General features: G+C 40.3%; 1 protein-coding gene across 3 annotated transcripts in view; it reads right to left on the minus strand.

Annotated features, from left to right (window-relative positions):
• Window positions 1-21,140, minus strand: part of ELOVL2 (ELOVL fatty acid elongase 2) — a 72,144-nt gene that overhangs the window by 31,484 nt on the left and 19,520 nt on the right. Inside the window, exons 2-3 of one of the 3 annotated variants that reach the window (XM_010338052.3) lie at window positions 6,738-6,801; window positions 1,347-1,534 (exon numbers count right to left, since the gene is read on the minus strand). In XM_010338052.3, coding sequence (XP_010336354.1) covers window positions 1,347-1,534; window positions 6,738-6,801 — 252 coding nt within the window. Of the gene's footprint in view, window positions 1-1,346; window positions 1,535-6,633; window positions 6,802-21,140 lie in introns of those variants that run through there. The other 2 variants (XM_074398429.1, XM_074398430.1) reach the window with 2 other exon arrangements.

Raw genomic sequence — 21,140 nt, forward strand, 5'->3', positions numbered from 1 at the left:
AAATTCCATATCCTGCACTGACTGATGCCTAAAATTCTATTATGAGAGCTTCATTCCCGTCATTTATGGTAATATTAATAGTTATTAACCATGATTAGAATGGTACATATTAGAATAATGCATAGAATAAACCCTCAAGAGAACCTTCATTTTAAGGCAAGGATTTATTTTCTTTTAGAATTCAAGATCACCAGATAGACAGCTATATTTTTGCCATTATCAGCTGCTTATAGCTTGTATGAATGATTTTATCTATCCCCTAAAAAATGTTATGTTTTTGTTCTCTTTGTCCCTCTTTTTCTTTTTTTTTTTTCCCTAGAGTAAGTTATTTCACACTTTTAGATTTCCCCTTCTATTATTACATTAAAACAACTTTTGGTTATTCAGACAGGGCAATCATCCTTGTTCCTTCTCCTGTAAAATGACCTTGATTTGGTCCTTGGTTTGGTTTGGAGGAATTGGGAGTACAGGATGTAACAAGAGCCGCTAGAGCCGAGCTGAAACATCAGCTCAGGCCCAACGCTTCAGTCCTGAGAAACAGCCACACCTCTATCAGTGTTCCAAAGACAAAGAGAGTATTCTTTAAGGGAATATATGTATTAGCATTTAGTAAAACTAGTGCATTTGATGTTTAATTTTTAAAATCCTGTGTTAATCACTGTCTATTCTCAGGCAAATTATAACACTTTTCTAAGCCTCAGTATCATAATCTGTAAAAAGGAGAAAATTGTAACATGATTTAAAGGCCCATTTGATCTACATTGTGATTCTAAATTATAATTAGACTAGGGACTAAAGATACAGGTCTAGGCCAGGCGCGGTGGCTCATGCCAGTAATCCTGGCACTTTGGGAGGCCAAGGCAGGAACATCACCTGAGGTTAGGAGTTTGAGAACAGCCTGGGTAACATGGTGAAACCCCAACTGTACTAAAATTACAAAAATTAGCAGGACGTGGTGGTGAGTGCCTGTAATCCCAGCTAATCAGGAGGCTGAGGCACAAGAATTGCTTGAACCCAGGAGGCAGAGATTGCAATGAACCGAGATTGCACCACTGCCCTCCAGTCTTGGTGACAGAGCAAGACTCTGTCCAAAAAAAAAAAAAAAAAAAAAAAAGCAAAGCAAGAAAGAAACAGGTCTAAATTGGGATAAGAAATATTCAAGTTATAAACAAGGACTTCCAGGATTTAAAAAAAAAATAATCTCAAATGCTGAAATAAGTTCTTTAGGTTTTAAAGAACAGTACTGATAGCAACCTTGCATAGTTCTGCCAGCCTAGATGTGATTGATTCTATTAATAACAACTGCTCAGTTACTGGATTTCAGCTTTGGCTACGTAAACACTTACCTCTGCCAGCATGTATGCGGAGAGAAGTGTGATTCCAAGATTATACAAGGTGAGGATACCCCTGAGAGAAAGAGCAGGTCTGTTCTTCATATACTTGTTACCCAGCCATATTGAGAGCAGATAGATGACAGTAAGAAAAAAGGTAGGAAGGTAAGAGTCCAACATGAACCACCCTCTGACTCGAGAATCTGAAAAGAAACACATACAGTGAGGATCCTGAGGAGTGACGCTCCTGTTCAGTTACCAGTATTGCCATATACATTGCATTTGTACATACCAGCACAACAGGGAACAACCCCACAGAGCATTAGGTAGGCTGGACTCGGGTTTAGAGTTAAGGCAAGAGGAAGCCAGTGGGGGCTGAATTGGTAAAGGTTTCATGGAGCAAACGGGTTAGGCTGAACACTGAATGACGGGGACAATAAATAAAGGTGCAAAGTAACAGTTCCTGAATGCCTGTTTTGGAACAGTTACTGCATTTATTTACTCTACATAAAGTAAGTACTATTATGCCATTTTATGGATGGAAACAAAAAGTTCAGAAAGCTTTAGTAACTTTCAAAAGGCCACACCATAGTCGGCAGTAGAGTCAGGATTTGAACCAGCACATCTGCCTCCCAGCCAGTGATACCTTGCAGTCATCCCCCCATGCAGAAGATCGGAGCAGTCAGAGGAAAGAAGGCATATCGACTTATCGACACTGTATCCCAATTCCTAAAACCCACACAGCTCCAAATTTGCCAAGGATCAGAAATGGAATGGCTTTATAGTTCAGCTGATCCAGAGAAAGCAACAGGATGACAGTTCCGCAAGCCTGGAGGCTGCACAAAGCCTGGGAACCGTGACTCAGAACCGAGGACCCAGACCTGGCTACGAGACAGGGCGTATATACAGCAGGGAGGCAAGCAGTTGAGTACATCAAGGCCCCTTACACGGGAAAGTGAAAATGTAAAAGCCTAAATGAAACCCACACATGACAGAGCTACAATATAATTAGTAACATCTGAAAATACTTGTAGACACAAAATGATTTTTGTTCTCTATTCTGCTCTTTTGGTTTGTTTAAATGATTTGGCCCAGAATTATAAAAACTGCACGCTGCCTTTAATCTCTACAAATGGAGTTGCAGTGAGCTGGTTTCATCAACAGGTAATGGCCTTTTCTTGAATGGTTTTTTCCCTCAGTCCCTCTTCCTGGTATGTCCTACCCTGTCTTCCCCAGCCTCTTGTTAAACCACCCACCCTACAGACAGTACCATTTCTACAAGGAAAGTGCCTTCTTGAGGTCTGTCCCATCACTTATTTCATAAATGTCTCCCATTGGTGATAGAGATAAAAAGGAAAGAAAGCTCTTCTCAGCATTCATGTGACTACCAGATACCACCTTTCATACCGCAGGCTTGCAGTCACCTGTCATAAGTCTGTGCTGTGTGTCACTTCCTAATATCCATCTCCATATCTGAAGCATACTCATCTTTTAATGCCCAGATAAAGGTCCTGACTTCTGAAGGGAGACGTTTCCTACTGCATTTTCATATCTAAAGCTTCTCATGTGCATAGCAAGATTATTATTATTGTGTAATTCACATATTATTATGGCTATGATACTGTTACTATAACATTTACCGAGCACTTATTCTGTGCCAGGCACTATTCTGAAGACTTTTACATGTAGTAACTTATTTGATTCTCAAAGCAATCCCATTATATAGGTGATATTATCCCAGTTTACACTTAAATTGAGCTATAGAGGTCTAAAAAAGTTAAATTACTTGCACTAAACTGCTACACTACTTCTTGTTAGGGTGTTGGTGGATTGAATTGTGTCCCCCACGAAGAGGCCTTCAAGTCCGAACTCCTGGTATCTGTGAATGTGACATTATTTGAAAATAGAGTCTTTGCAGATATAATGTAGCTAAGATGAGGTTATACTGGATTAGGGTGGGCCCTAAGCCAATGACTAGTGTCCTTATAAGAAGAGGAGGTCTGGATATAAGGAGACGAAGAGGAGAAGGCTGCGTGAAGATGCAGGCAGAGACTGGAGTGATGCATCTACAAGCTAAGGAACACCAGAGATCACCACCAACCACCAGAAACTAAGGGGGGGAGTCACAGTGCAGATTCTTCCCTAGAACCTCAGAGGGAGCAAGGCTCTACTGACACCTTGATTTCAGACTGCTGGCCTCCAGAACTGTGAGAGAATACATTTCTCCTATTTAAGCCAGCCAGTTTGTGGTACTTTTTATGGCATCCTAGGAAACAAACACACTTGGTTTATGACTTAGTTGTTTTCCAGTAGTTTCAGATGTACTGGCTTTACCTCCCCAACTACAGCAAGTGCTCCAGGAGACAGCCACTAGGTCTTATATCTCTACTCCGCCCGACTCATACCCATTTAGTGCTGAGTTAAGAGGAAACATTGATTAAATGCACATCCATTGGCTGAGTCAAGCACATACTACACTAAGTCAAGCACATACTACAAACTAATACAGCACCTGATGTTTTTGTTTTTTGTCAAAGTGCTATAAATGTTTGCTAAAGTTGTTAAGGACAATGATAATTGTTTCAGCCAAAAGATGGGAACAAATGCTTGTAATAACCTTTCTTATATTTGGGACTTGAGAAGTGTTAGCTCTTCCTCTGAGTCAGTATTTGCACACAACAATACCCTTGATGGTACTAATATGGTGTAGGCAAAATCAGAAGAGGCTAGGAGACACCAAGAAGTTTATTAGGTGATGTGCCAGTCAGCATCAGCGTGTGACTTTTAGGAAGAAGAAAAGATTCTTGATGGCTTACATGCTAGCCACCTTGTCACTGTGGAGCTCATCTGATTTCACTGTCAACTGTCAATTTTACAATCTCCTTGCTACAAAGAAAAATTCCACACAATGACCAGTGCAGAGTAAACAACTATAATCCTTTCATCAATTGATCCCATATCCACATAATTCCAGAACATGCCAATCTTACTGACAGCAAAGCTCCGTGTGAACTTGGCTCAGACAGGTTGTTGTTTAACTGTCTAGTTGAAGTGTCAAATAGAAAACCATTGTCACCAACAAATCATAGTTCATCCTGGATCTTGCATGCCTAAGGGAGGCGATTCTGGGTCCTGCATGCCTAAGGGAAGGGGTTCTGGGTCCTGCATGCCTAATGGAGGAGGTCCCAGGTCCTGCATGCCTAACTAATGGAGGGGGTCCCGGGTCCTGTATGCCTAACTAAGAAAGAGGGTCCCGGGTCCCACATGCCTAACCAAGGGAGAGGGTCCCGGGTCCTGCATGCCTAAGGGAGAGGGTCATGCTCTTTATACTGAGCTGTTCTCCCTTCACCTGCTAGAACTGTAAGGATAGTAAAAGTAGGTTAGAAGATAAAAGATATTCTGCCCTGCCCACCCCACAGAATCATCGGGAGGATAAAATGGAAAAAGCAAAAACTATGTGAAAGGATTTTTTTAAAGCTGTATACAATCAGTATCATTATTTTAAAACTATAAGGTCATTCATTTAGAACAGTTAATAGAGCCTATGGAGAAACTGGAGAAGGGCCTAAATACTCTCTAAGTGATTGTTTAAACATCTTGAGAAACAGGAAAACCTCCTCATTCCCTGCTCTGTCACTCCCCCAGTAGGGCAGGAAATAACTTGTAGAGAACTCAGGACTTTCCACAGTTCTGTGAGCCAGCAAGGCTCAAGTAAAATAAAACATTTTGCCTACAATTCATTCATTTATTTGCAAAACATACAGGGTCGAATATGTTCCCAGAACTGTAATCAACTCTGGAGATACATGGTGAGTAAAACAGCCAGGGTTCCTGCCCTCCTGGGATAAATTGCTCTTAGTAACAGTGAAGTATCTGAAGGAAGTAAACAAGGGTTGAAACAGAATGCTGAGGGACCCACAGCAGACCCCTGTGGATGCCTGAAACTGCAGACACCACCAAACCCTGTCTGTACCATGTTTTTATACATACAGACCTATAGAAAAGTTTAGTTTATAAATTAGTGATAGTGAGAGAATAATTATAACAATATCCTATAATAAAAGTTATATGGCTGTGGTTATCTCTCTGTCTGAAACTATCTTACTGTATCATGCTCACCTATGTTTGACCACGGGTAACTGGAACTGCAAAAAGCAAACCGGCTGCTAAGGGGGAACACTGTGCCTTAGAGAGGCAAAGCCCAACTGAAAAGGCAACATTTAAGCTGACATCTGAAGTAGGAGGGGAACTGACTCATCTGGAGGGAGGGGTAGGAGATCCTTGGGAGGAATTCCAGGCTCAAGGAATAGCACGTAAAAGAATTTTACATATTTGCGGAGTTAAAAGACGGCTTGAGCAGCTGTATGAAAGCCAGTGAGGATGACAGACACTGACTGAGTTGGAGAAGTTGCTGGGGTTAGACAGCCCAAGGGTGCGCAGTCCGTGACACAAAGTTTGGTTTTCACCCGAGAGCAGTGGGATGACATTGATAAGTTTTAAGCTACAGTACACTACACAATATGACTTAGTCTTTAGAATATCATTCCAGCTGACACTGAATAAATGGCTGGAAGGGGGCACAAGTGGAAGAGGGGAGACCCATTAGGAGGCTACTGCAGTAGAGTAAGTGACTGGTGATGAAGCAAAGATGAGGAAATATCTAAGCTCATCCTATGGGCCCTGGGATTTTTTTTTTTTTTGGAGACAGAGTCTCACTCTGTCACCCAGGCTGGAGTGCAATGGTGCAATCTCAGCTCACTGTAATCGCCACCTCCCAGGTTCAAGTGATTCTCCTGCCTCAGCCTCCTGAGTAGCCGGGATTACAGGCGCTTGTCGCCACACCCAGCTAATTTTTGTATTTTTAGTAGAGATGGGGTTTCACCATGTTGCTCAGGCTGGTCTCGAACTCCTAACCTCATGATCCGCCTGCCTCAGCCTCCCAAAGTGCTGCGATTACAGGCATGAGCCACTGTGCCCTGCCAGCACACACATCTTCAAAGGGAATTTATCAAGGCATCTAAGGGCAGAAATGTCACATATGACTTTGCACGTGAGGAAGGTGGAAGATGAATGGGTGGTGGAGAGAAGCAAGAAAGCAGCAGAGTTTAGAAGGAAAGTTACAACTCAGCTTTGTAGCCAGACAGACACTGGAGGAAAGCACTGCATTTCATTCTGTCTCTGCTTCCTGTTCCCAGAACTACTTTAATCCTGGGAGAGGCTGAGCAGGAGGAGAAATGGGATCTTCTGGACATTCTGGAAGGATATCAAAGTTGAGGAAGTTAAGTTTCTAAATATTAAGTACCTTACTATTTCCAAGACCCCAGAAATAACATAATCCCTTTCTATAAGTAAATGGTGTTCTTCCTTGTGTTCCTTCCACATTAAGTTCTCAAGTAGTTCACTGACCTCGCGGTCCAAACATATTGTCCAAAAAAGCATTGATTTCATCATCAAAGGCCTTTAGATGCTCCTAAAAAGAGAAAGAAAAAATGATTTAAGTGTTTTTTTCTCTTTTTTTTAAACTCTCAAAACAAGCCACTACCAACATGTAATTGATAGTCTCCAAGGGACCCAGCTTCAAGGACTTTTGACTGCAAAGACTTAAGGGAAGAGGACCAATAAATGCATCCTTGCCTTTCATAAGCCTGTAAATATTTGGAAGAAAACAATTCCTCTTATTTCCTTAAGCAAGAGGAGTCCTAGAGAACACGCTTGGTGCATTTAAACATTGAAGGGTTACTGACCTAAATTCTACTTTACCTCTAAAATGCTTATAGGCAAAGCTGAACATAAGCAACTTCCCTTGTTACAATTAACAGTTGTGGGTAGGCAAAAGAGAACGTCTATTTCCACAAAATATATTAATAAATACAGTTTTTTAAACGGAAATTCAGCTGAATTGTATTTCGTAAAACTGAATCTAAAGCTTTGAAAAACTTGTTTTTCAAGTAAGGAAACTGAGCACTACAGCTATTTTTTCTATTTATGTTTTGTTTGTTTTCAAACTATTTTTTACACATTAACATCTACTTGTTATTACTGTAAATAGTGCCACTTGGGTACACCAGATTAATTAGTCACTTTAGGTGGGACTCAGGTGGTAGCTAGAATACTGCCAGCGTGGTCAGCTCTCACACTGCTCAAAATACCCGTTCAGTGTTCCCCAGCCCTGCCACAGAGGTCTGCAGCACCTCCTCAAGCAACCGGAGGAGAAGTCAGAACACTACCAGTCTTTCCAGGAAAGGGATCTCTGCTGAGGATTTTGGGCCAGCGGGTTGGTCCCTGACTGTATGAGCCGAGCATGACAGCCTCGAGAAGCTGATGTGGAGCACACATTACATTCGACAGCAACACCAAGAGCATCTCAGTCTCAAAAATGTGTACGTGCCAAAGCAGATGATTAATTTGCTGGCATCTGAAAAGAGGAGCTACACGTTTGGTGCCTGGCACATATCACTTGGACCTATTCCTTATTTGTGACTCTGATCCTGAGAGAAATTTCAAGGAAACTTATGTCTTTGGGAACTTTAGTAAGCTTGGGAAAGAGGATGAGGATTAAAGACTAACATTTACTGGCACCTACTATCGCTGGGCAGCATATTAGCAACTTTATTTTCATTATTTCATAATACCTTTATGAAAAATATCTGGGCTAAACCAAGCCTGAAAATTTTTAACAGTATATTCTTCTTTGGTTTCTATGTAGGCCATCTCAGGAGTTCCCCAGATGTGAGGAAGGTCAGTTATCTGAGATCTCAGCGACAGAATATGATCTGTGTTGCTTTAGAGTGGGGGCAGATCTGTCCAGAGGCGTCTCAGTCTTGAGCAAAGAATGTTCCCCTCACAAATGTACTCACCATCATAACAAATACCAGTGAAATCTTTCTTCTATCACTGCACCCAAAAATAAATGTTTAAACCATTTCAGCTTGTTTGCTAAGGTTCAAAATCCATTTTCCAACATTTGTAGAGCTAAGAAAACTCTAGTTAAAGGTCACAAAGCCCATATTATTTCTATATTGCAAAATTAAGTCACAGTGGAAGAAGAACAGAAACAACAGTAAAAGAAGGGAAGACACGGAGAACAGAAAATGAAAGAGATGAATAAAAAGAGGCATTCCATTCCTTCATTAATTTATTGATTCATTAACCAAGTATTTGAGGATTTTATATACTAGTTCTGTTAAATGCTAAAAAACAAAGTCAAATGAGATGTGGTCCTCATCTTCACAGAGTTTTAGTTGAGAGAGAGTAATACACAAAAAAACAAAAAATGACAATGCTAGTGTCTTAAATATTTACAAGATGTGCCATAAAGGATAGAGAAACATACTTTAATTTAGATCTCTTAAAAAGTGAAGGCTTCTAGGAAGAGATGATGCTGTGACTTTTGAAAGACTGGAGACATTTTCCAGATGGAGAATGAAAGAAAGAACACATCAGAAAGAGAGATTAACCTCGATAAACTCATTGATGCGTGACTCCCCTGGGAAATGTTTTAATGGCCAGAGTCTCTAGTGACCTATCTGACAGGCAGAACCACAGCCAATGCTGGGAAAAGCAGAAACCTGATAAAAATTCTCCTTTATTTCTGAGTTACTTAATATAGTTAGTAAGGAAGTAGTCTAAAAAGGCAAAGATGAGATGAGTTGATGTCAGGGAAACAAACCAAGGTTCACGCTGGAATAATAAAACATAAGCATAAGCACAGAGAGGTCTGCAGGGTTAGTCAACTGGGGTCAGAGATTACGAAGGCTAACCAGGCAGAGCTTGGGCCAGGAAGTGCTAGCTGCACACTAGATTCTGTGTGTAAATGTCAAGTGTCCTGGACAATGTCTGAAGACTAACACCAATTTAGCAGCAGAGAAAAAAACAACAAATTCCATGCATTTCACTGACACCGTTTTGAACAGCATTCATGTACTTTTGTCATACATATGAAGGAGAGGGAGACAGAGTAGCTGATTGAAAAGTGTATGCATAAATTGGGAAAGTGAGACACAGAAAGTGAAACAGCAAACAACGGAGAGGAGGGGGACACACAGAACTGCCACAGGACAGAAGATACACGAGTAAGGATGTCGGATGGGTTTTTTAAGATCGTTAGTAGAATTTGGGTGGATTAGAACAGTATAGCACTTGGACCTAAGCAAGACACACTGTCCTGAGCTCCATGCTTTCAAGGCTCCCTTCTGGTCATCCTTTGGCCAAGTCCCTTCACAAAGCAAAACAAACAAACAAACAAAAAATCTTTTGAGCCAAGGGAACATGCTTACCTATGGCCACAACCTCCCCTCTCCAGAAGACATTTCAAGTTCCCCAAGCCACAGAATTCTCTGCCACATAACCCTGGATCCACTTCCAGAACAACTCCTTGCCCTTACAAGAAAGTCTGTGTTCAATGACTTGGAATTCAATTTGTGGCTGTGTACGGCAAATATGAGAAGAATGGAAAGATTGGTAGTAAGGAGAGCCTTATTGAATTGTGGACCTCTGATTATTTACCACAGTTGGTAAGAAAGTAAAATAGTATAACCACTCTGCAAAACAGTAGTTCGGTAAAAACATAAACACACACCTACCATATGATCCAGTTTGCCACCCCCAGGTATTTACCCAAGAGAAAAGAAAGCACATTCCTATGCAAAGACTTGACCTCAAATATTCATAGCAACTTTATCTGTAATTGCTAAAAAAACAGAAACTCCCAAATGTCTATCAACAGGTGACAAATTGTGTATAGCTACACAGTAAATACTACTCAGCACTATAAAGGAATAAACAAGTGATGTACACACAACATGGATGGATCTTAAAATTATTCTGCATGAAAAAAGCTACATAAAAATGACATATTGTATGTTTCCATTTATTTGAAATTCTAGAAAATATAACTTATAGTGACAGAGAGCAGATCAGCGGTTGCCTGGGGACTGCAGAAGAGGAGACCAGAATAGCCTTCAAAAATGAGGGCTAAATAACGACATATTCATAGATGCCTAAGTGAGAGAATCTGTAGCCAGCAGAACTACACTACGTAGTATGCTAAAGATGTTCTTCGTGCCAAAGGGAAATGACTCCATATGGAAAGTAGAATTTACAGAAAAGACTCAAGAGCACCAAAAATGGATCCATGTAATTGAAGAGCCATATTCTGAGCACCTTAGAGCAAGCTGGCCTCCCCCACCTTATCACACCACCGTTACTGTCAGCAGCACCAGCACCAGCACCAGCACCACCTCTAACACTACGTCCATCACCACCACCAGGAATCAGTGTGGCCTAATACCCAGGGATGCCCTGGACCTGTCTCTTTCATTGGCAATAAAAAGATGACTTGGAGGTAGTGGGGATCCATGTAAAGCAGACCCACTGGACTGACTTCTTCTAGAAATCTGAGAGGGTCTTATTGGCCGTGGAATGCACAGTGCCTAGTGCTGGCAGAGTGGCTCACCATGCACTCCTGCCTTCTGTGGGTACCTGGAAAACAGAAGAGCCAAGAAAGGCATACTTCTTGGGCATACTTTTTTGCCACCCTGATGCTGACTGGGACTTCCACCCATCCCTAACTCTATCAGATGGAGATCAACACAAACCAGAGCATCTCAAATGGGAGGGCATATCCCAGTTGATGAGGGTGTAAGTCTGTGATCACTGCTTTATCCTCAACACCTTGATGGCCCAGATTTTCTTCAGCAAAGGCGGCCCTGCAATCAGAATCACTGCCACCATGATTAAGAGCCATTCTACAGAAGCCGGGCAGGAAGCAAGGCAGAAATGAACCCCACCATAAAATTCTACCTGCACTTTCTCTTGTCTCTAAAGGATAGGACTCTCAATTCCATTTTATTTTTCTTTCCTTTCTTTCTTCGCTTCAATCTCCTTTCCCCCTCTGTTTCCTTCTTCCCCTTCTCCCTTCCTTTTTGACTCATTCCTTCTTCTTTACCTTCCTTTTAAAATTCACATTTTAGGCACTTTTTGGTTTTTGGTATTTGTCTACCATGGGCATTGTGTTGTATAAAAATCCAGTGATTCAAGCTCTTGATGTTTGCTCTGTTTGTTGATACCGTTTTCCAGAACATTTAAAGACACATTCTGTGAGAACAGCTATTCCCTACCACCAACTCACTGCTTTTTAAAATTAGCAGAAACCACTAAGATCACAAAACACACTGAAACATAGCATCCAAAAAGACTTTGTCTTTCCTTTTTTGAATGCGTATTTCAGAGTAAACTAAATGTGAAGTATCCAATGACAACAAGTCAGGAAATGGGATCTGATCAGCTTAGTAATGAATAGATTTGATACTAACCTGATACAATTCTAACAACTTCCCAAGAACGTCAAGGTCAGGCTGAGCTGTACAGAACTAAGAGAAGAGGAAGTGGTATCTCCTCTCAGGGTCAAGGGAGACAGACTAGAGGCACACAGTAAGTCCTCTCCATTGTTCCCATGGTTCAGGATGGCTTTCAAATGTTGAAACCTCTTTTGGCAACTCCTGGGGGGATTATTCCCAGCCAGTTTCTCATGTATTTGAAGAAACTAAATGTGTTCACCTTTGTGAATGAAAGTAGGTTTAGAGGATGGTAAGACTGGACATATAAAATGCATAAAATTATTTGGCTGTCATCACATTGTGTGTATCTGTGCACACTTTACATTGACACCCCTAAACTGCCTTTTAGGGGCCTATCCACTCATCATCCCTACTTCCTGACTACTCCTCTCTGGAGGAAGTAATGAGCTAAGTTAGAGGGTGAGCATAGGCAACAGGTAGAAAAATCTTTCATGTATGGCAACTTGTTATTATGTATCTTAGTAATATCATAAGGCTGAAACTGTCTACCTTAGGTTCTAAAGAATCTGAGGATCATTTCTTACATCTTAGAAAAGAGATGCAAATAAGCTAAACCTCATGGGAGTAGTACTGGCTACTGTTTATTAAACACTTAGGATGTGCCAAGCACCTGATACATACTCTCCATGGTTGTCACAATAGCTTCGCAAGTTGGGTATCTTTCCCAATTTACACACGTGGAGATTGAAACTGCAGACTCAAGAGTGGTGCTGTTAGGTGAGACTTGAACTGCAATCAGTGTTTCTAAACCTTCAGACTGAAGGGTTTCAGAGCCTGGATAGCAGAGAATGATCTCTGCAGAGCTCATGCTCCTTTCTTGTGCAGTGTATACCACAAAGCCAATAGTGGGGAATTTTATTTGCATCCTGGGTAGCCCTGAGGCTACAGGATAGTCCCATTCAATTAAGGCATAAAAGGACTTGAAGAACAGAACTATTATTGCAGTTTGGTTATGCTTCACTTCCCACACATGGCTCTATATGTGTTTCATTCAGAGTCTGGCCAAATGTTAACTCCTTACATATCTCCCCATCATCTCAAGGGCCTAATTGCCAAAGAAGAGGGAAGCATCTGCTTGTGGCATCCTGGCCTGTGGTGCAGTCATTCACCATCTCCTGACCTGCTCTATTTTTCCTTTACAGCATGTATTACCCAGACTTTCACTGGCCAGTTAATTTGTGTATTGTCTGGGTCCTCCACTAAAATCTAAGCTCCAGTTAACCCCAATTCCAAGAACAATGCCTGGCACATAATGGGTACTTAATAGTTATTGAATGAATTAATCAAATACTCATTCTTCTGAACCTTTACAATACTCTCTTGACATCCATTTCATATACTTTGCATTCCTAGTTATATTTTCATACACGTTATCTGGTTTTCAGTGTGTTTTGAAAGATCCTTAACATTCTTAACTCCCAGTTAATTCTCAGGATCAACTGGATCCAATTTTATTTTTTAAATTTCTTTTTGGAAGTTTTCTTCCAAAGAACAAAGAAAACAAATTGCCTATATATTTTTAAAGTAGAATCAAATTTATTCTGTTTTGCAATTAGAGTGAACCCTTTTATAAGTCTATGATATACTATGGGATCTTGGTGATCTTGTTTTCTCTGTAACTTAAAACATTTTTCTATTTAGTCATCCTAGGAATTATCACATCACTACTTATCAAGAATTCCAATCAATAGTAAAGAATGTGAAAATGTAAAAATGATGGTATTGAGGGAAGATGTTCTCTTTCCGGGTCCACAAGGGGGCGTAGTTTTAAGGGTAAGAAATTCTTAGCTCCATGACCCCTCCCATCTCTCTCCATCTGGGAGGTTTAAAGGTCTCAGCAATTTTTGCCAGCGTGGGAAGAATCAAAAGTCAATCGCTCCAGCGGAAGTTCTAAGGAATCCCTTTCATTGGCCAGAGGTCTTGGAGAAGGTGGGGCTTCCTCCCAGGTTAAAAGTCCCCTTCTTCCACACCCCTTTGGACTCCATGTTTGGATCCCCTTCCATACGCACATACACACACACACACTCACTCACTCACTCACACACACTCTCTCTCCCCACCCCCTTTCTCTCTCTTCTCCCTCTAAACTCTTTTGGAAGTCTCTCTTCTCCCGTTTCTCTCTAAATAAATAACTTTTCTGCAACACTTCCTGGGTCCGGTATTTACTTTATGAGCTTATGGCGCACCTGCTGTGGTCCTAATTCTTGAGAGGGCAAGAGTCAAAGAACCTACAACATCACCTGGGGGACGCTGTGCCTCCCCGGCACCCCAAAACCCGGTTATAGTATTGCCTAGAAGGACAATGCAAGAGTCAAGCCACCACGATTGCCTCATCTTTTATTTTTCTCATTTCTTTACCAAACTATTGCATTGTCCTTCAAGAAAATACACAAAAAGTCTGGAAACACCATCTTTGTGGACTTTTTAAAGCTTTCTTTGAACACAGTTCAGGGTTAAGAATTTTTCAGGTTCTTAAACTTTAATGCTCATCAGTCACCTGGGGATCGTGTTAAGGTACAGGTTCTCATTCGATTGGTCTAGATGGGCTTTGAGTTTGCATTTCTAACAATCTCCCAGGTGATACTGAAGCTGCTGGGCTAAAGGCCACATTCTGAGTAGCAACAATTAGACCATGCATGAGCTCTTGAAACTGGATTAGACTGTAATTAAAGAACTGAATTTTTGATGTGTTTCTATTATAAAAATACCAAGTCCTTGCTTACTTTCTACAAATCAACCAAGTATTTCATTATATATCTATTTGATGAAATCCAAACTTGTTTATACTTATTATATAACCATTAATTTCAAAGCATTTAGTAATGAGTGTGCTATACAAACCCACTTAGATAGTATCCATGTTGCTCCAAACAGAAACAAAATCTCTGGTTTACTTGCATTTTAGTTCATATTTGCTGTACCTAAATACAGTATTCTGAAAGTGGTCTGCTTAGGGAAGAGTACAAAGAGGTTTGAGCCTTCTTAATTGGAATATTATACTTCTATTACATTATCCGAAGATTACATTCAGACACTGCATCAGCTAGTCCTTGCCAACAAACATCACCAGGTTATTTATTCTCATGTTAACTACTGCTGAAATCAAGTCTTGCCATTCTACACTTACATAACACATTTTTAAAATTTAAATGTGATTTAAAAATTTTATCCCTATTGAATTTATCTTCATTTCAGTCTCACCATCACACGCCAACAGATTAGTCCAAATTCTTAAATATAGACTTGTTTTCCCTCTCTATTTAGTGTATTTTAAAATTTTGGCACCTTTATTCAAATTACTAATAAAATAAGTTACATAAACTAGGTAAAATAAAAGCCTCAAAGAATTTCTATAGTTCTATAAGCCTTAAAGAATTCTTTTCTGTAAGAAGTGAAATCAGATAACAGAAAGCACAAGCTTTGCTTTCTGGAATTTGATTTAGAGAAGTAAATTGTTTACAAACCGCAACCTACTTGGGCATGCATGTATGTACATGTATAGTATACACGTAGGACAAATGTCAAAGAGCACACATCAAACTGTTAACAGGGACTACTGCTGGAGAGGCAAGAACGGTGGGCAGGAGAAGGAAAAGGGAGGGACTAACTCATTACTCTGCATATGTCTGTATCATTTTAGTTTACGTTTTTTTTTTTTTTTTTTTGAGAAAGAGTCTCACTTCCTTGCCCAGGCTGGAGTGCAGTGGTGCAATCTCAGCTCACCACAACCTCTGCCTCCTAGGTTCAAGTGATCCCACCTAAGCCTCCTGAGTAGCTGGGATTAGAGGTATGCACCGCCATGTCTTCCTAATTTTTGTATTTTTAGTAGAGACAGAGTTTCACCATGCTGACCAGGCTGGTATCAAACTCCTGACTGCAGGTGATCCACCTGCCTCAGCCTCTCAAAGTGCTGGGATTACAGGCATGAGCCACCACACCCAGCTCGAATCATTTGACTTTTTAACAATAAATCACTATCAATATGTTAATTGTATAGTTAAAATATTACAACTAAAAACTAAGGAAAAAACTTAGCAAAATGACTTACAGAGGAAAGTTGTATAAATCCTCCTTGAGTCTTAAAAAACTCAATTTCCAATGGGTTGGTTTCTTCCTACCCACTTGAAATAAAAGGTGAGAGAAATGAGATGATATTATGATATAAAAGGACTAAAAAGTATGAACCCATTTGAGGAATTCTTAACTGACAAGTAACTTAAATTTTCATCAAATATGTATTATTTTATACTGACACAAACAGATTAGTGATAATAGTAATCAGCCCAACTTTCTATAGTAATTGGCAGTAGTGTTTGGATAAATCTTGATGTTCACCATTATATATGCTAAGCTACCAGACAACTATCTTCAAAACATCAGTAAAGCCAGTCACTGTCTAATATTTCCATATGGGTGTTTCCCGGATGCTCAGGGAAGGGGTACAAGAGGGTCCTTTAGCTCTTTCGTTACTCCATTCTGCTTTATATGCTAATGTACCTTAGAGGAGTAAGATGACTCCATCCCCACAGTAAGAGAAGGATTTTATTCAACCCAAACAAACCAACGCAGGAGGGGCTTCCCTCAGTGGATGTGAAGTTGTCTGTCCTGAGTGTTGGTCAGATTGCCATGTGTTAACAGTAAAAAAGCATTTTTCCCCCTAGTAGGTTAAATGTATATAAAAATCTAAGCTCTAAAGCAAGCACGGTCCTGTGACAAACTCATTTGTATCATTACAAGTGTGGTTAGTCTCTATTATCGACGTTTGGATATGATGGAACTAAGACAGTGCAGAGCTCAGTGGAAGGAGAGTCCATCTCAGTGAACTGTGTGCTATGGGAGTTTGGATGTATACACTACGCATCTTAATCTCAATTCCTTGTATGTTACAACTGTAAGTTACAAGAGGAACTAGCATTCTTATCTGACATAAAACCTGAAGAACTTAAAACAATTGGTATTAACTCCTTTGGCCGAATGGGCCGGAATGCGATGACCTCCACTCACTTTGCTAAGTCTCTGCTCCTTCCAAATCCTCAGATGTCTTCTTTGCTCCAGGCATATCTAATTACTTGGAGTTCCTCCAGTGCATGCTGTCCTCTCTGCGTGTGCCACTGCATCCCTTCTTCCCTCTGCTGAGATGCCTCCTAATTGCATGTTGGTTTTCCCTGGCCCCTCTTGTTCTCCCAAACTAGTCAAGATCTTTTTTACTGAGCTCTCAATAAGCATTTGTGAAAAGCATCTTTTAATGCACAAGTTCAGAATCATACCAGGAATGGGGCTAGAAAACTTCAAGGGTCTTTCAACCTCTTTTTCCTTTGACAACACTCTTCTTCAGGTTCAGAGGGGTGTCAGAGTTGTACGTGTTTTAATATATATTTGGCAAGTAAAGAGTGTAGGAGAACAGGAAGAGAGAACAGAGAGATGGAGAAAGCTTTGGGAAAGTATCACTATTTTAAAGCAGAGATATTGAGACAGCAGTAATACGAAAAATATACACATCATAACTCAGTAGAAGCCAACTAGTAAAACCCGAAAGATAGCTTTTTGTTTTAGATTTTTGAGAGGTAAATACCAAGGTTTAAAAAATTATTAACATCATGAGTATCTTTTAAACAGTAGTTTTCTAGTGTGGTACAGGGCATGTGTGCATTCGTTCATCTGTTCCATCTGCACATGGTGGCTGGTGCCACTGGCTCACCTTTTGGCTTCAGAATCCTCTGCACACTGGCAGGACAGTCCCCTTTACAGGAGAACCTGAGCTTCACTTGAGAGGGAGCTCATTTTAAGGAGGTGCGTGGGTGGAGTGTCAGATGCTGACAGGGCTGTCTCAGTAACAAAGCACTAACTGAACGTGAGAGGAGTAATGTTAAGTGTAGTAGGCAGTCTGTCACTTGGGATTCTTCATGGCTCCATTCCCAGGGGTCCCAGGGAGAGAGAGGCCATGACGAAAACAAATAGGATGTACTCACAGAAGACACTGGGGATGCACACTGGGAGTGCTTTGTGATCTCTCTACCAGAACAGAAAAGAGAAGAAAGGCATTCTCCTCAACTTCTCCACAGAATGCTGCGTGGAGCGTGTTACCTGCAAGCCTCCTATGTCAGAAGTTGTGTCCACCTAAACAAGAATTAGTGTCCAGCAGAGTCTGGGACACCTGGTATAAGCAGCAGTGAGCACCCCCAGGCATGGCGCTCAGCAGGTAGCCAGCACTCCACACATGCAGGGCTGGACAGTCAGTGGATATGGGGGTCTTCCCAGCAGAGGAACCTGAGCAAGAGACGAGGACTACCCCACAGACAGCATGACCAGACAGACCAGAATCACATCAATCCCGGGAGAACTCTGAAAAAACTCTCTGGGTATAAGAATGTGTGTAGGTCAAGGGTGAAGAACAGTGCAGGGAATTTGTGAGGAGCTGGGGAAAGAACTGCTGAAACATAAATTACACACACAAAGAATTGCGAGTTTGCCATGCAGGTGTGTATCTCTGGTGCACAGAATGGTGCTTGGTTATCAGATATATCTTATTGGTTAAGCCTTTGAAATAGATTTTATTATTTATTTATTTTTATTTTTTGAGACGGAGTTTCACTCTTGTTACCCAGGCTGGAGTGCAATGGCGCGATCTCGGCTCACCGCAACCTCCACCTCCTGGGTTCAGGCAATTCTCCTGCCTCAGCCTCCCGAGTAGCTGGGATTACAGGCACGCGCCACCATGCCCAGCTAATTTTTTGTATTTTTAGTACAGACAGGGTTTCACCATGTTGACCAGGATGGTCTGGATCTCTCGACCTCGTGATCCACCCACCTCGGCCTCCCAAAGTGCTGGGATTACAGGCTTGAGCCACCGCGCCCGGCCTGAAATAGATTTTAAACACCTAAAATATATTCACAAGGCTTAAATGACTTGTGAATTAATTCACTGGTTACACAGAAATGTATCAAGTTCAAGGAAACTCACTTTACTAAATAATGACTATAATAAATAGTCTCTTAATAACGACTATAAAAAATTACTTTCTTTCCAGTCATTTTTCAAGTTATGGCCTTCGCTCCAAGAGTATGGAAATAAAATCCATCCAAACACATACTTGTAACATTCTGATCTTATTAGAATATATAAAATAACTTGCTTTAGTTTCAAGTGAATAAATAATAAGCTTCAATTTCATAATTAGAAATAATGTTATTCAGTGATTCAATGCTGAATATGTGAAACAGAAAAGCAAACAATGCTGCTAAGTTTGCAGTTCAAGATATTTGTAATGATTATTACAACTTCTCCTTCCACAGGAAGTGCTGAGCGAATATAAAACTCCTTGGAGATTTCATCCAAAGCCAGATATCTGTATTCAGGACACCTTGGAACTGTACCAGTTTCTGGATTTGGGAACATGGGGAAGAATAAAACTCTTTCACAATTAAGAGCAGCAATGAAAGGAGATTCTGTTTGTGTGTGCTCTGGTTATCAAGTACTGACCAGAGGGGAAGCAGGTTGGCTATTCTGCATGTACAAGTGGTATCCTTTTGAATACAAAAACAAAGGGAAGCTTTTAATGATTTCTTGGAAAAAACATGGGCCAGATTTTACTTCCAATTTTTGGGCAACAATCACATCTATATTATTTCTACGTATTTCTATATATTCTGAAAATATCTACAGTATTTTGATATATTTATGGTAATCAAAAAGATTATTATTCTACTGCTAATACTGAGCAAGAGACAGTCTGTGAGTCATCTGGACAGACTATTTTATATTTTCCTTCTTTTAAACTATAAAACCAGCCAATATGGGATTTACTGAGCAGTTCAGACTCCATCCCTGCTGAATGAAATCCTCAGCACACAATTTTTTGTTAGGCAGTACATTACCACCAGTGACGGTGATCTGCCCTTCACTGCATCCTCTTTTCTAGGCGATAAAGGAAAATCGTACCTCTCCTTTAGCATTTTAATCCGAGTAACGTCAAATCTAATTGAGTACCATTGTGAGGAAAATCAATCACTAAAAAGAAAAATGCAGCCTGAACTGCGTGAGCAAAAAAAACCTGGAAAAATGCTATAGTTGACCTCTATGATGGTTACAGTATTACAAACAAATTTTAGATATTTGAATTTCACGTTACTTTAAGCACCTTCTAGGATATCCTTGTGATCCACCATAGTTAATTCATTCATCAATGTTCAATCACCAGCCCAACATAGTCTCCAAATACAGAGTTGATGAATAAAGAGAGACATCTCTATGGAAGCAGGGAAGAAAGAGACGAAGAGCATTATCTATTTTATAGGTGATGAGAGGCAAAAGACAAAGTTATTTATTACAAGCTATATACCACGTGTGGCTAAGCCAATCCTTTGCCAAAATGTTGAGTCAAAATAAAGAAAATTATGTAAGTGTAAGCTTCTGGCTCCCATTTTAAATTTGCATTGTGTCACACACAAACCTCTCCAGATTCTTCAGTCGATATTGTTTTGAATCCTAATAAATGAACACTTCTATGAAATACTACTATCCTTTTCCTTATTAATAAATCATTTCATCCAATGGCCTATAGTACTTTGTAATGTGAAATGTTCTTTCAGTAAATATAATCATTTTAATATTCCTATTATTAGACCTCTAGACACCACTTTTTTGTATTACAGCACAAAAATATGTACACATATTTTCTAAGTACTTAGTATTACTGAATAAAATGATCTCCAAGGCCCCTTCTAGCTCTCAGTTTTAAAGAGACAATGATAATGAGTCTCTTTATCCTCCCATCATTCCTGTTCTTTCCTCTCCTGCTTTCTTCTTCAATCTCGAAGCCAGTAGGCAGAGCGCCAGATTCACACAAAAAGGAAGAAACGGCTCTAAAATATTGTTGACAATATCAGCAATCAGCAGACATAAAATTATCATGGATTTTGAAACAAAAAGCACAAATTCCTTAAAAGTAACCTTGACCTAAATTGGCTCTTTTGGAGAACAGGTTGGTTAACTGAAGGAAAGGTATAGTGAGTTCATTCCTAACCTCAACGGACAAATTTGTTTGGATTTCCCACCTATACGTTTGAGAGAAACTGTTTCTGAAACTTTCTTCTGTATCTATATCTCAGGAAACTGAGAGAGAAGGGACAGATTACCTCCTAACACACAATCTTGGAAACTAAAGATTTCAGTGGCCTTGTTCAAATTAAGCAGAATTCATGGTGTGCAATGGTAGCACAAAGGAATGTTTCTGTAGGGGCAACAGTGTAATCCCATTAATTCTAGTAGCCACTGACCTCTACCACCATACATTGGACAGAAAAATTCATATTTCCTCAATTTTCTTTAAAGTGCTAAGTAATAGCAGATTCAAGCCCTTCCCTCTGGTTCCCACTCTCCAGCCCCGGTGCCAACCCTGACAGCCAGCCCATTCTTTGCCTATACGAGAATTATTAAACCACTACTAAAAAT

The sequence above is a fragment of the Saimiri boliviensis genome, chromosome 4 (assembly GCF_048565385.1).
Source record: "Saimiri boliviensis isolate mSaiBol1 chromosome 4, mSaiBol1.pri, whole genome shotgun sequence".
Lineage (NCBI taxonomy): Eukaryota > Metazoa > Chordata > Mammalia > Primates > Cebidae > Saimiri > Saimiri boliviensis.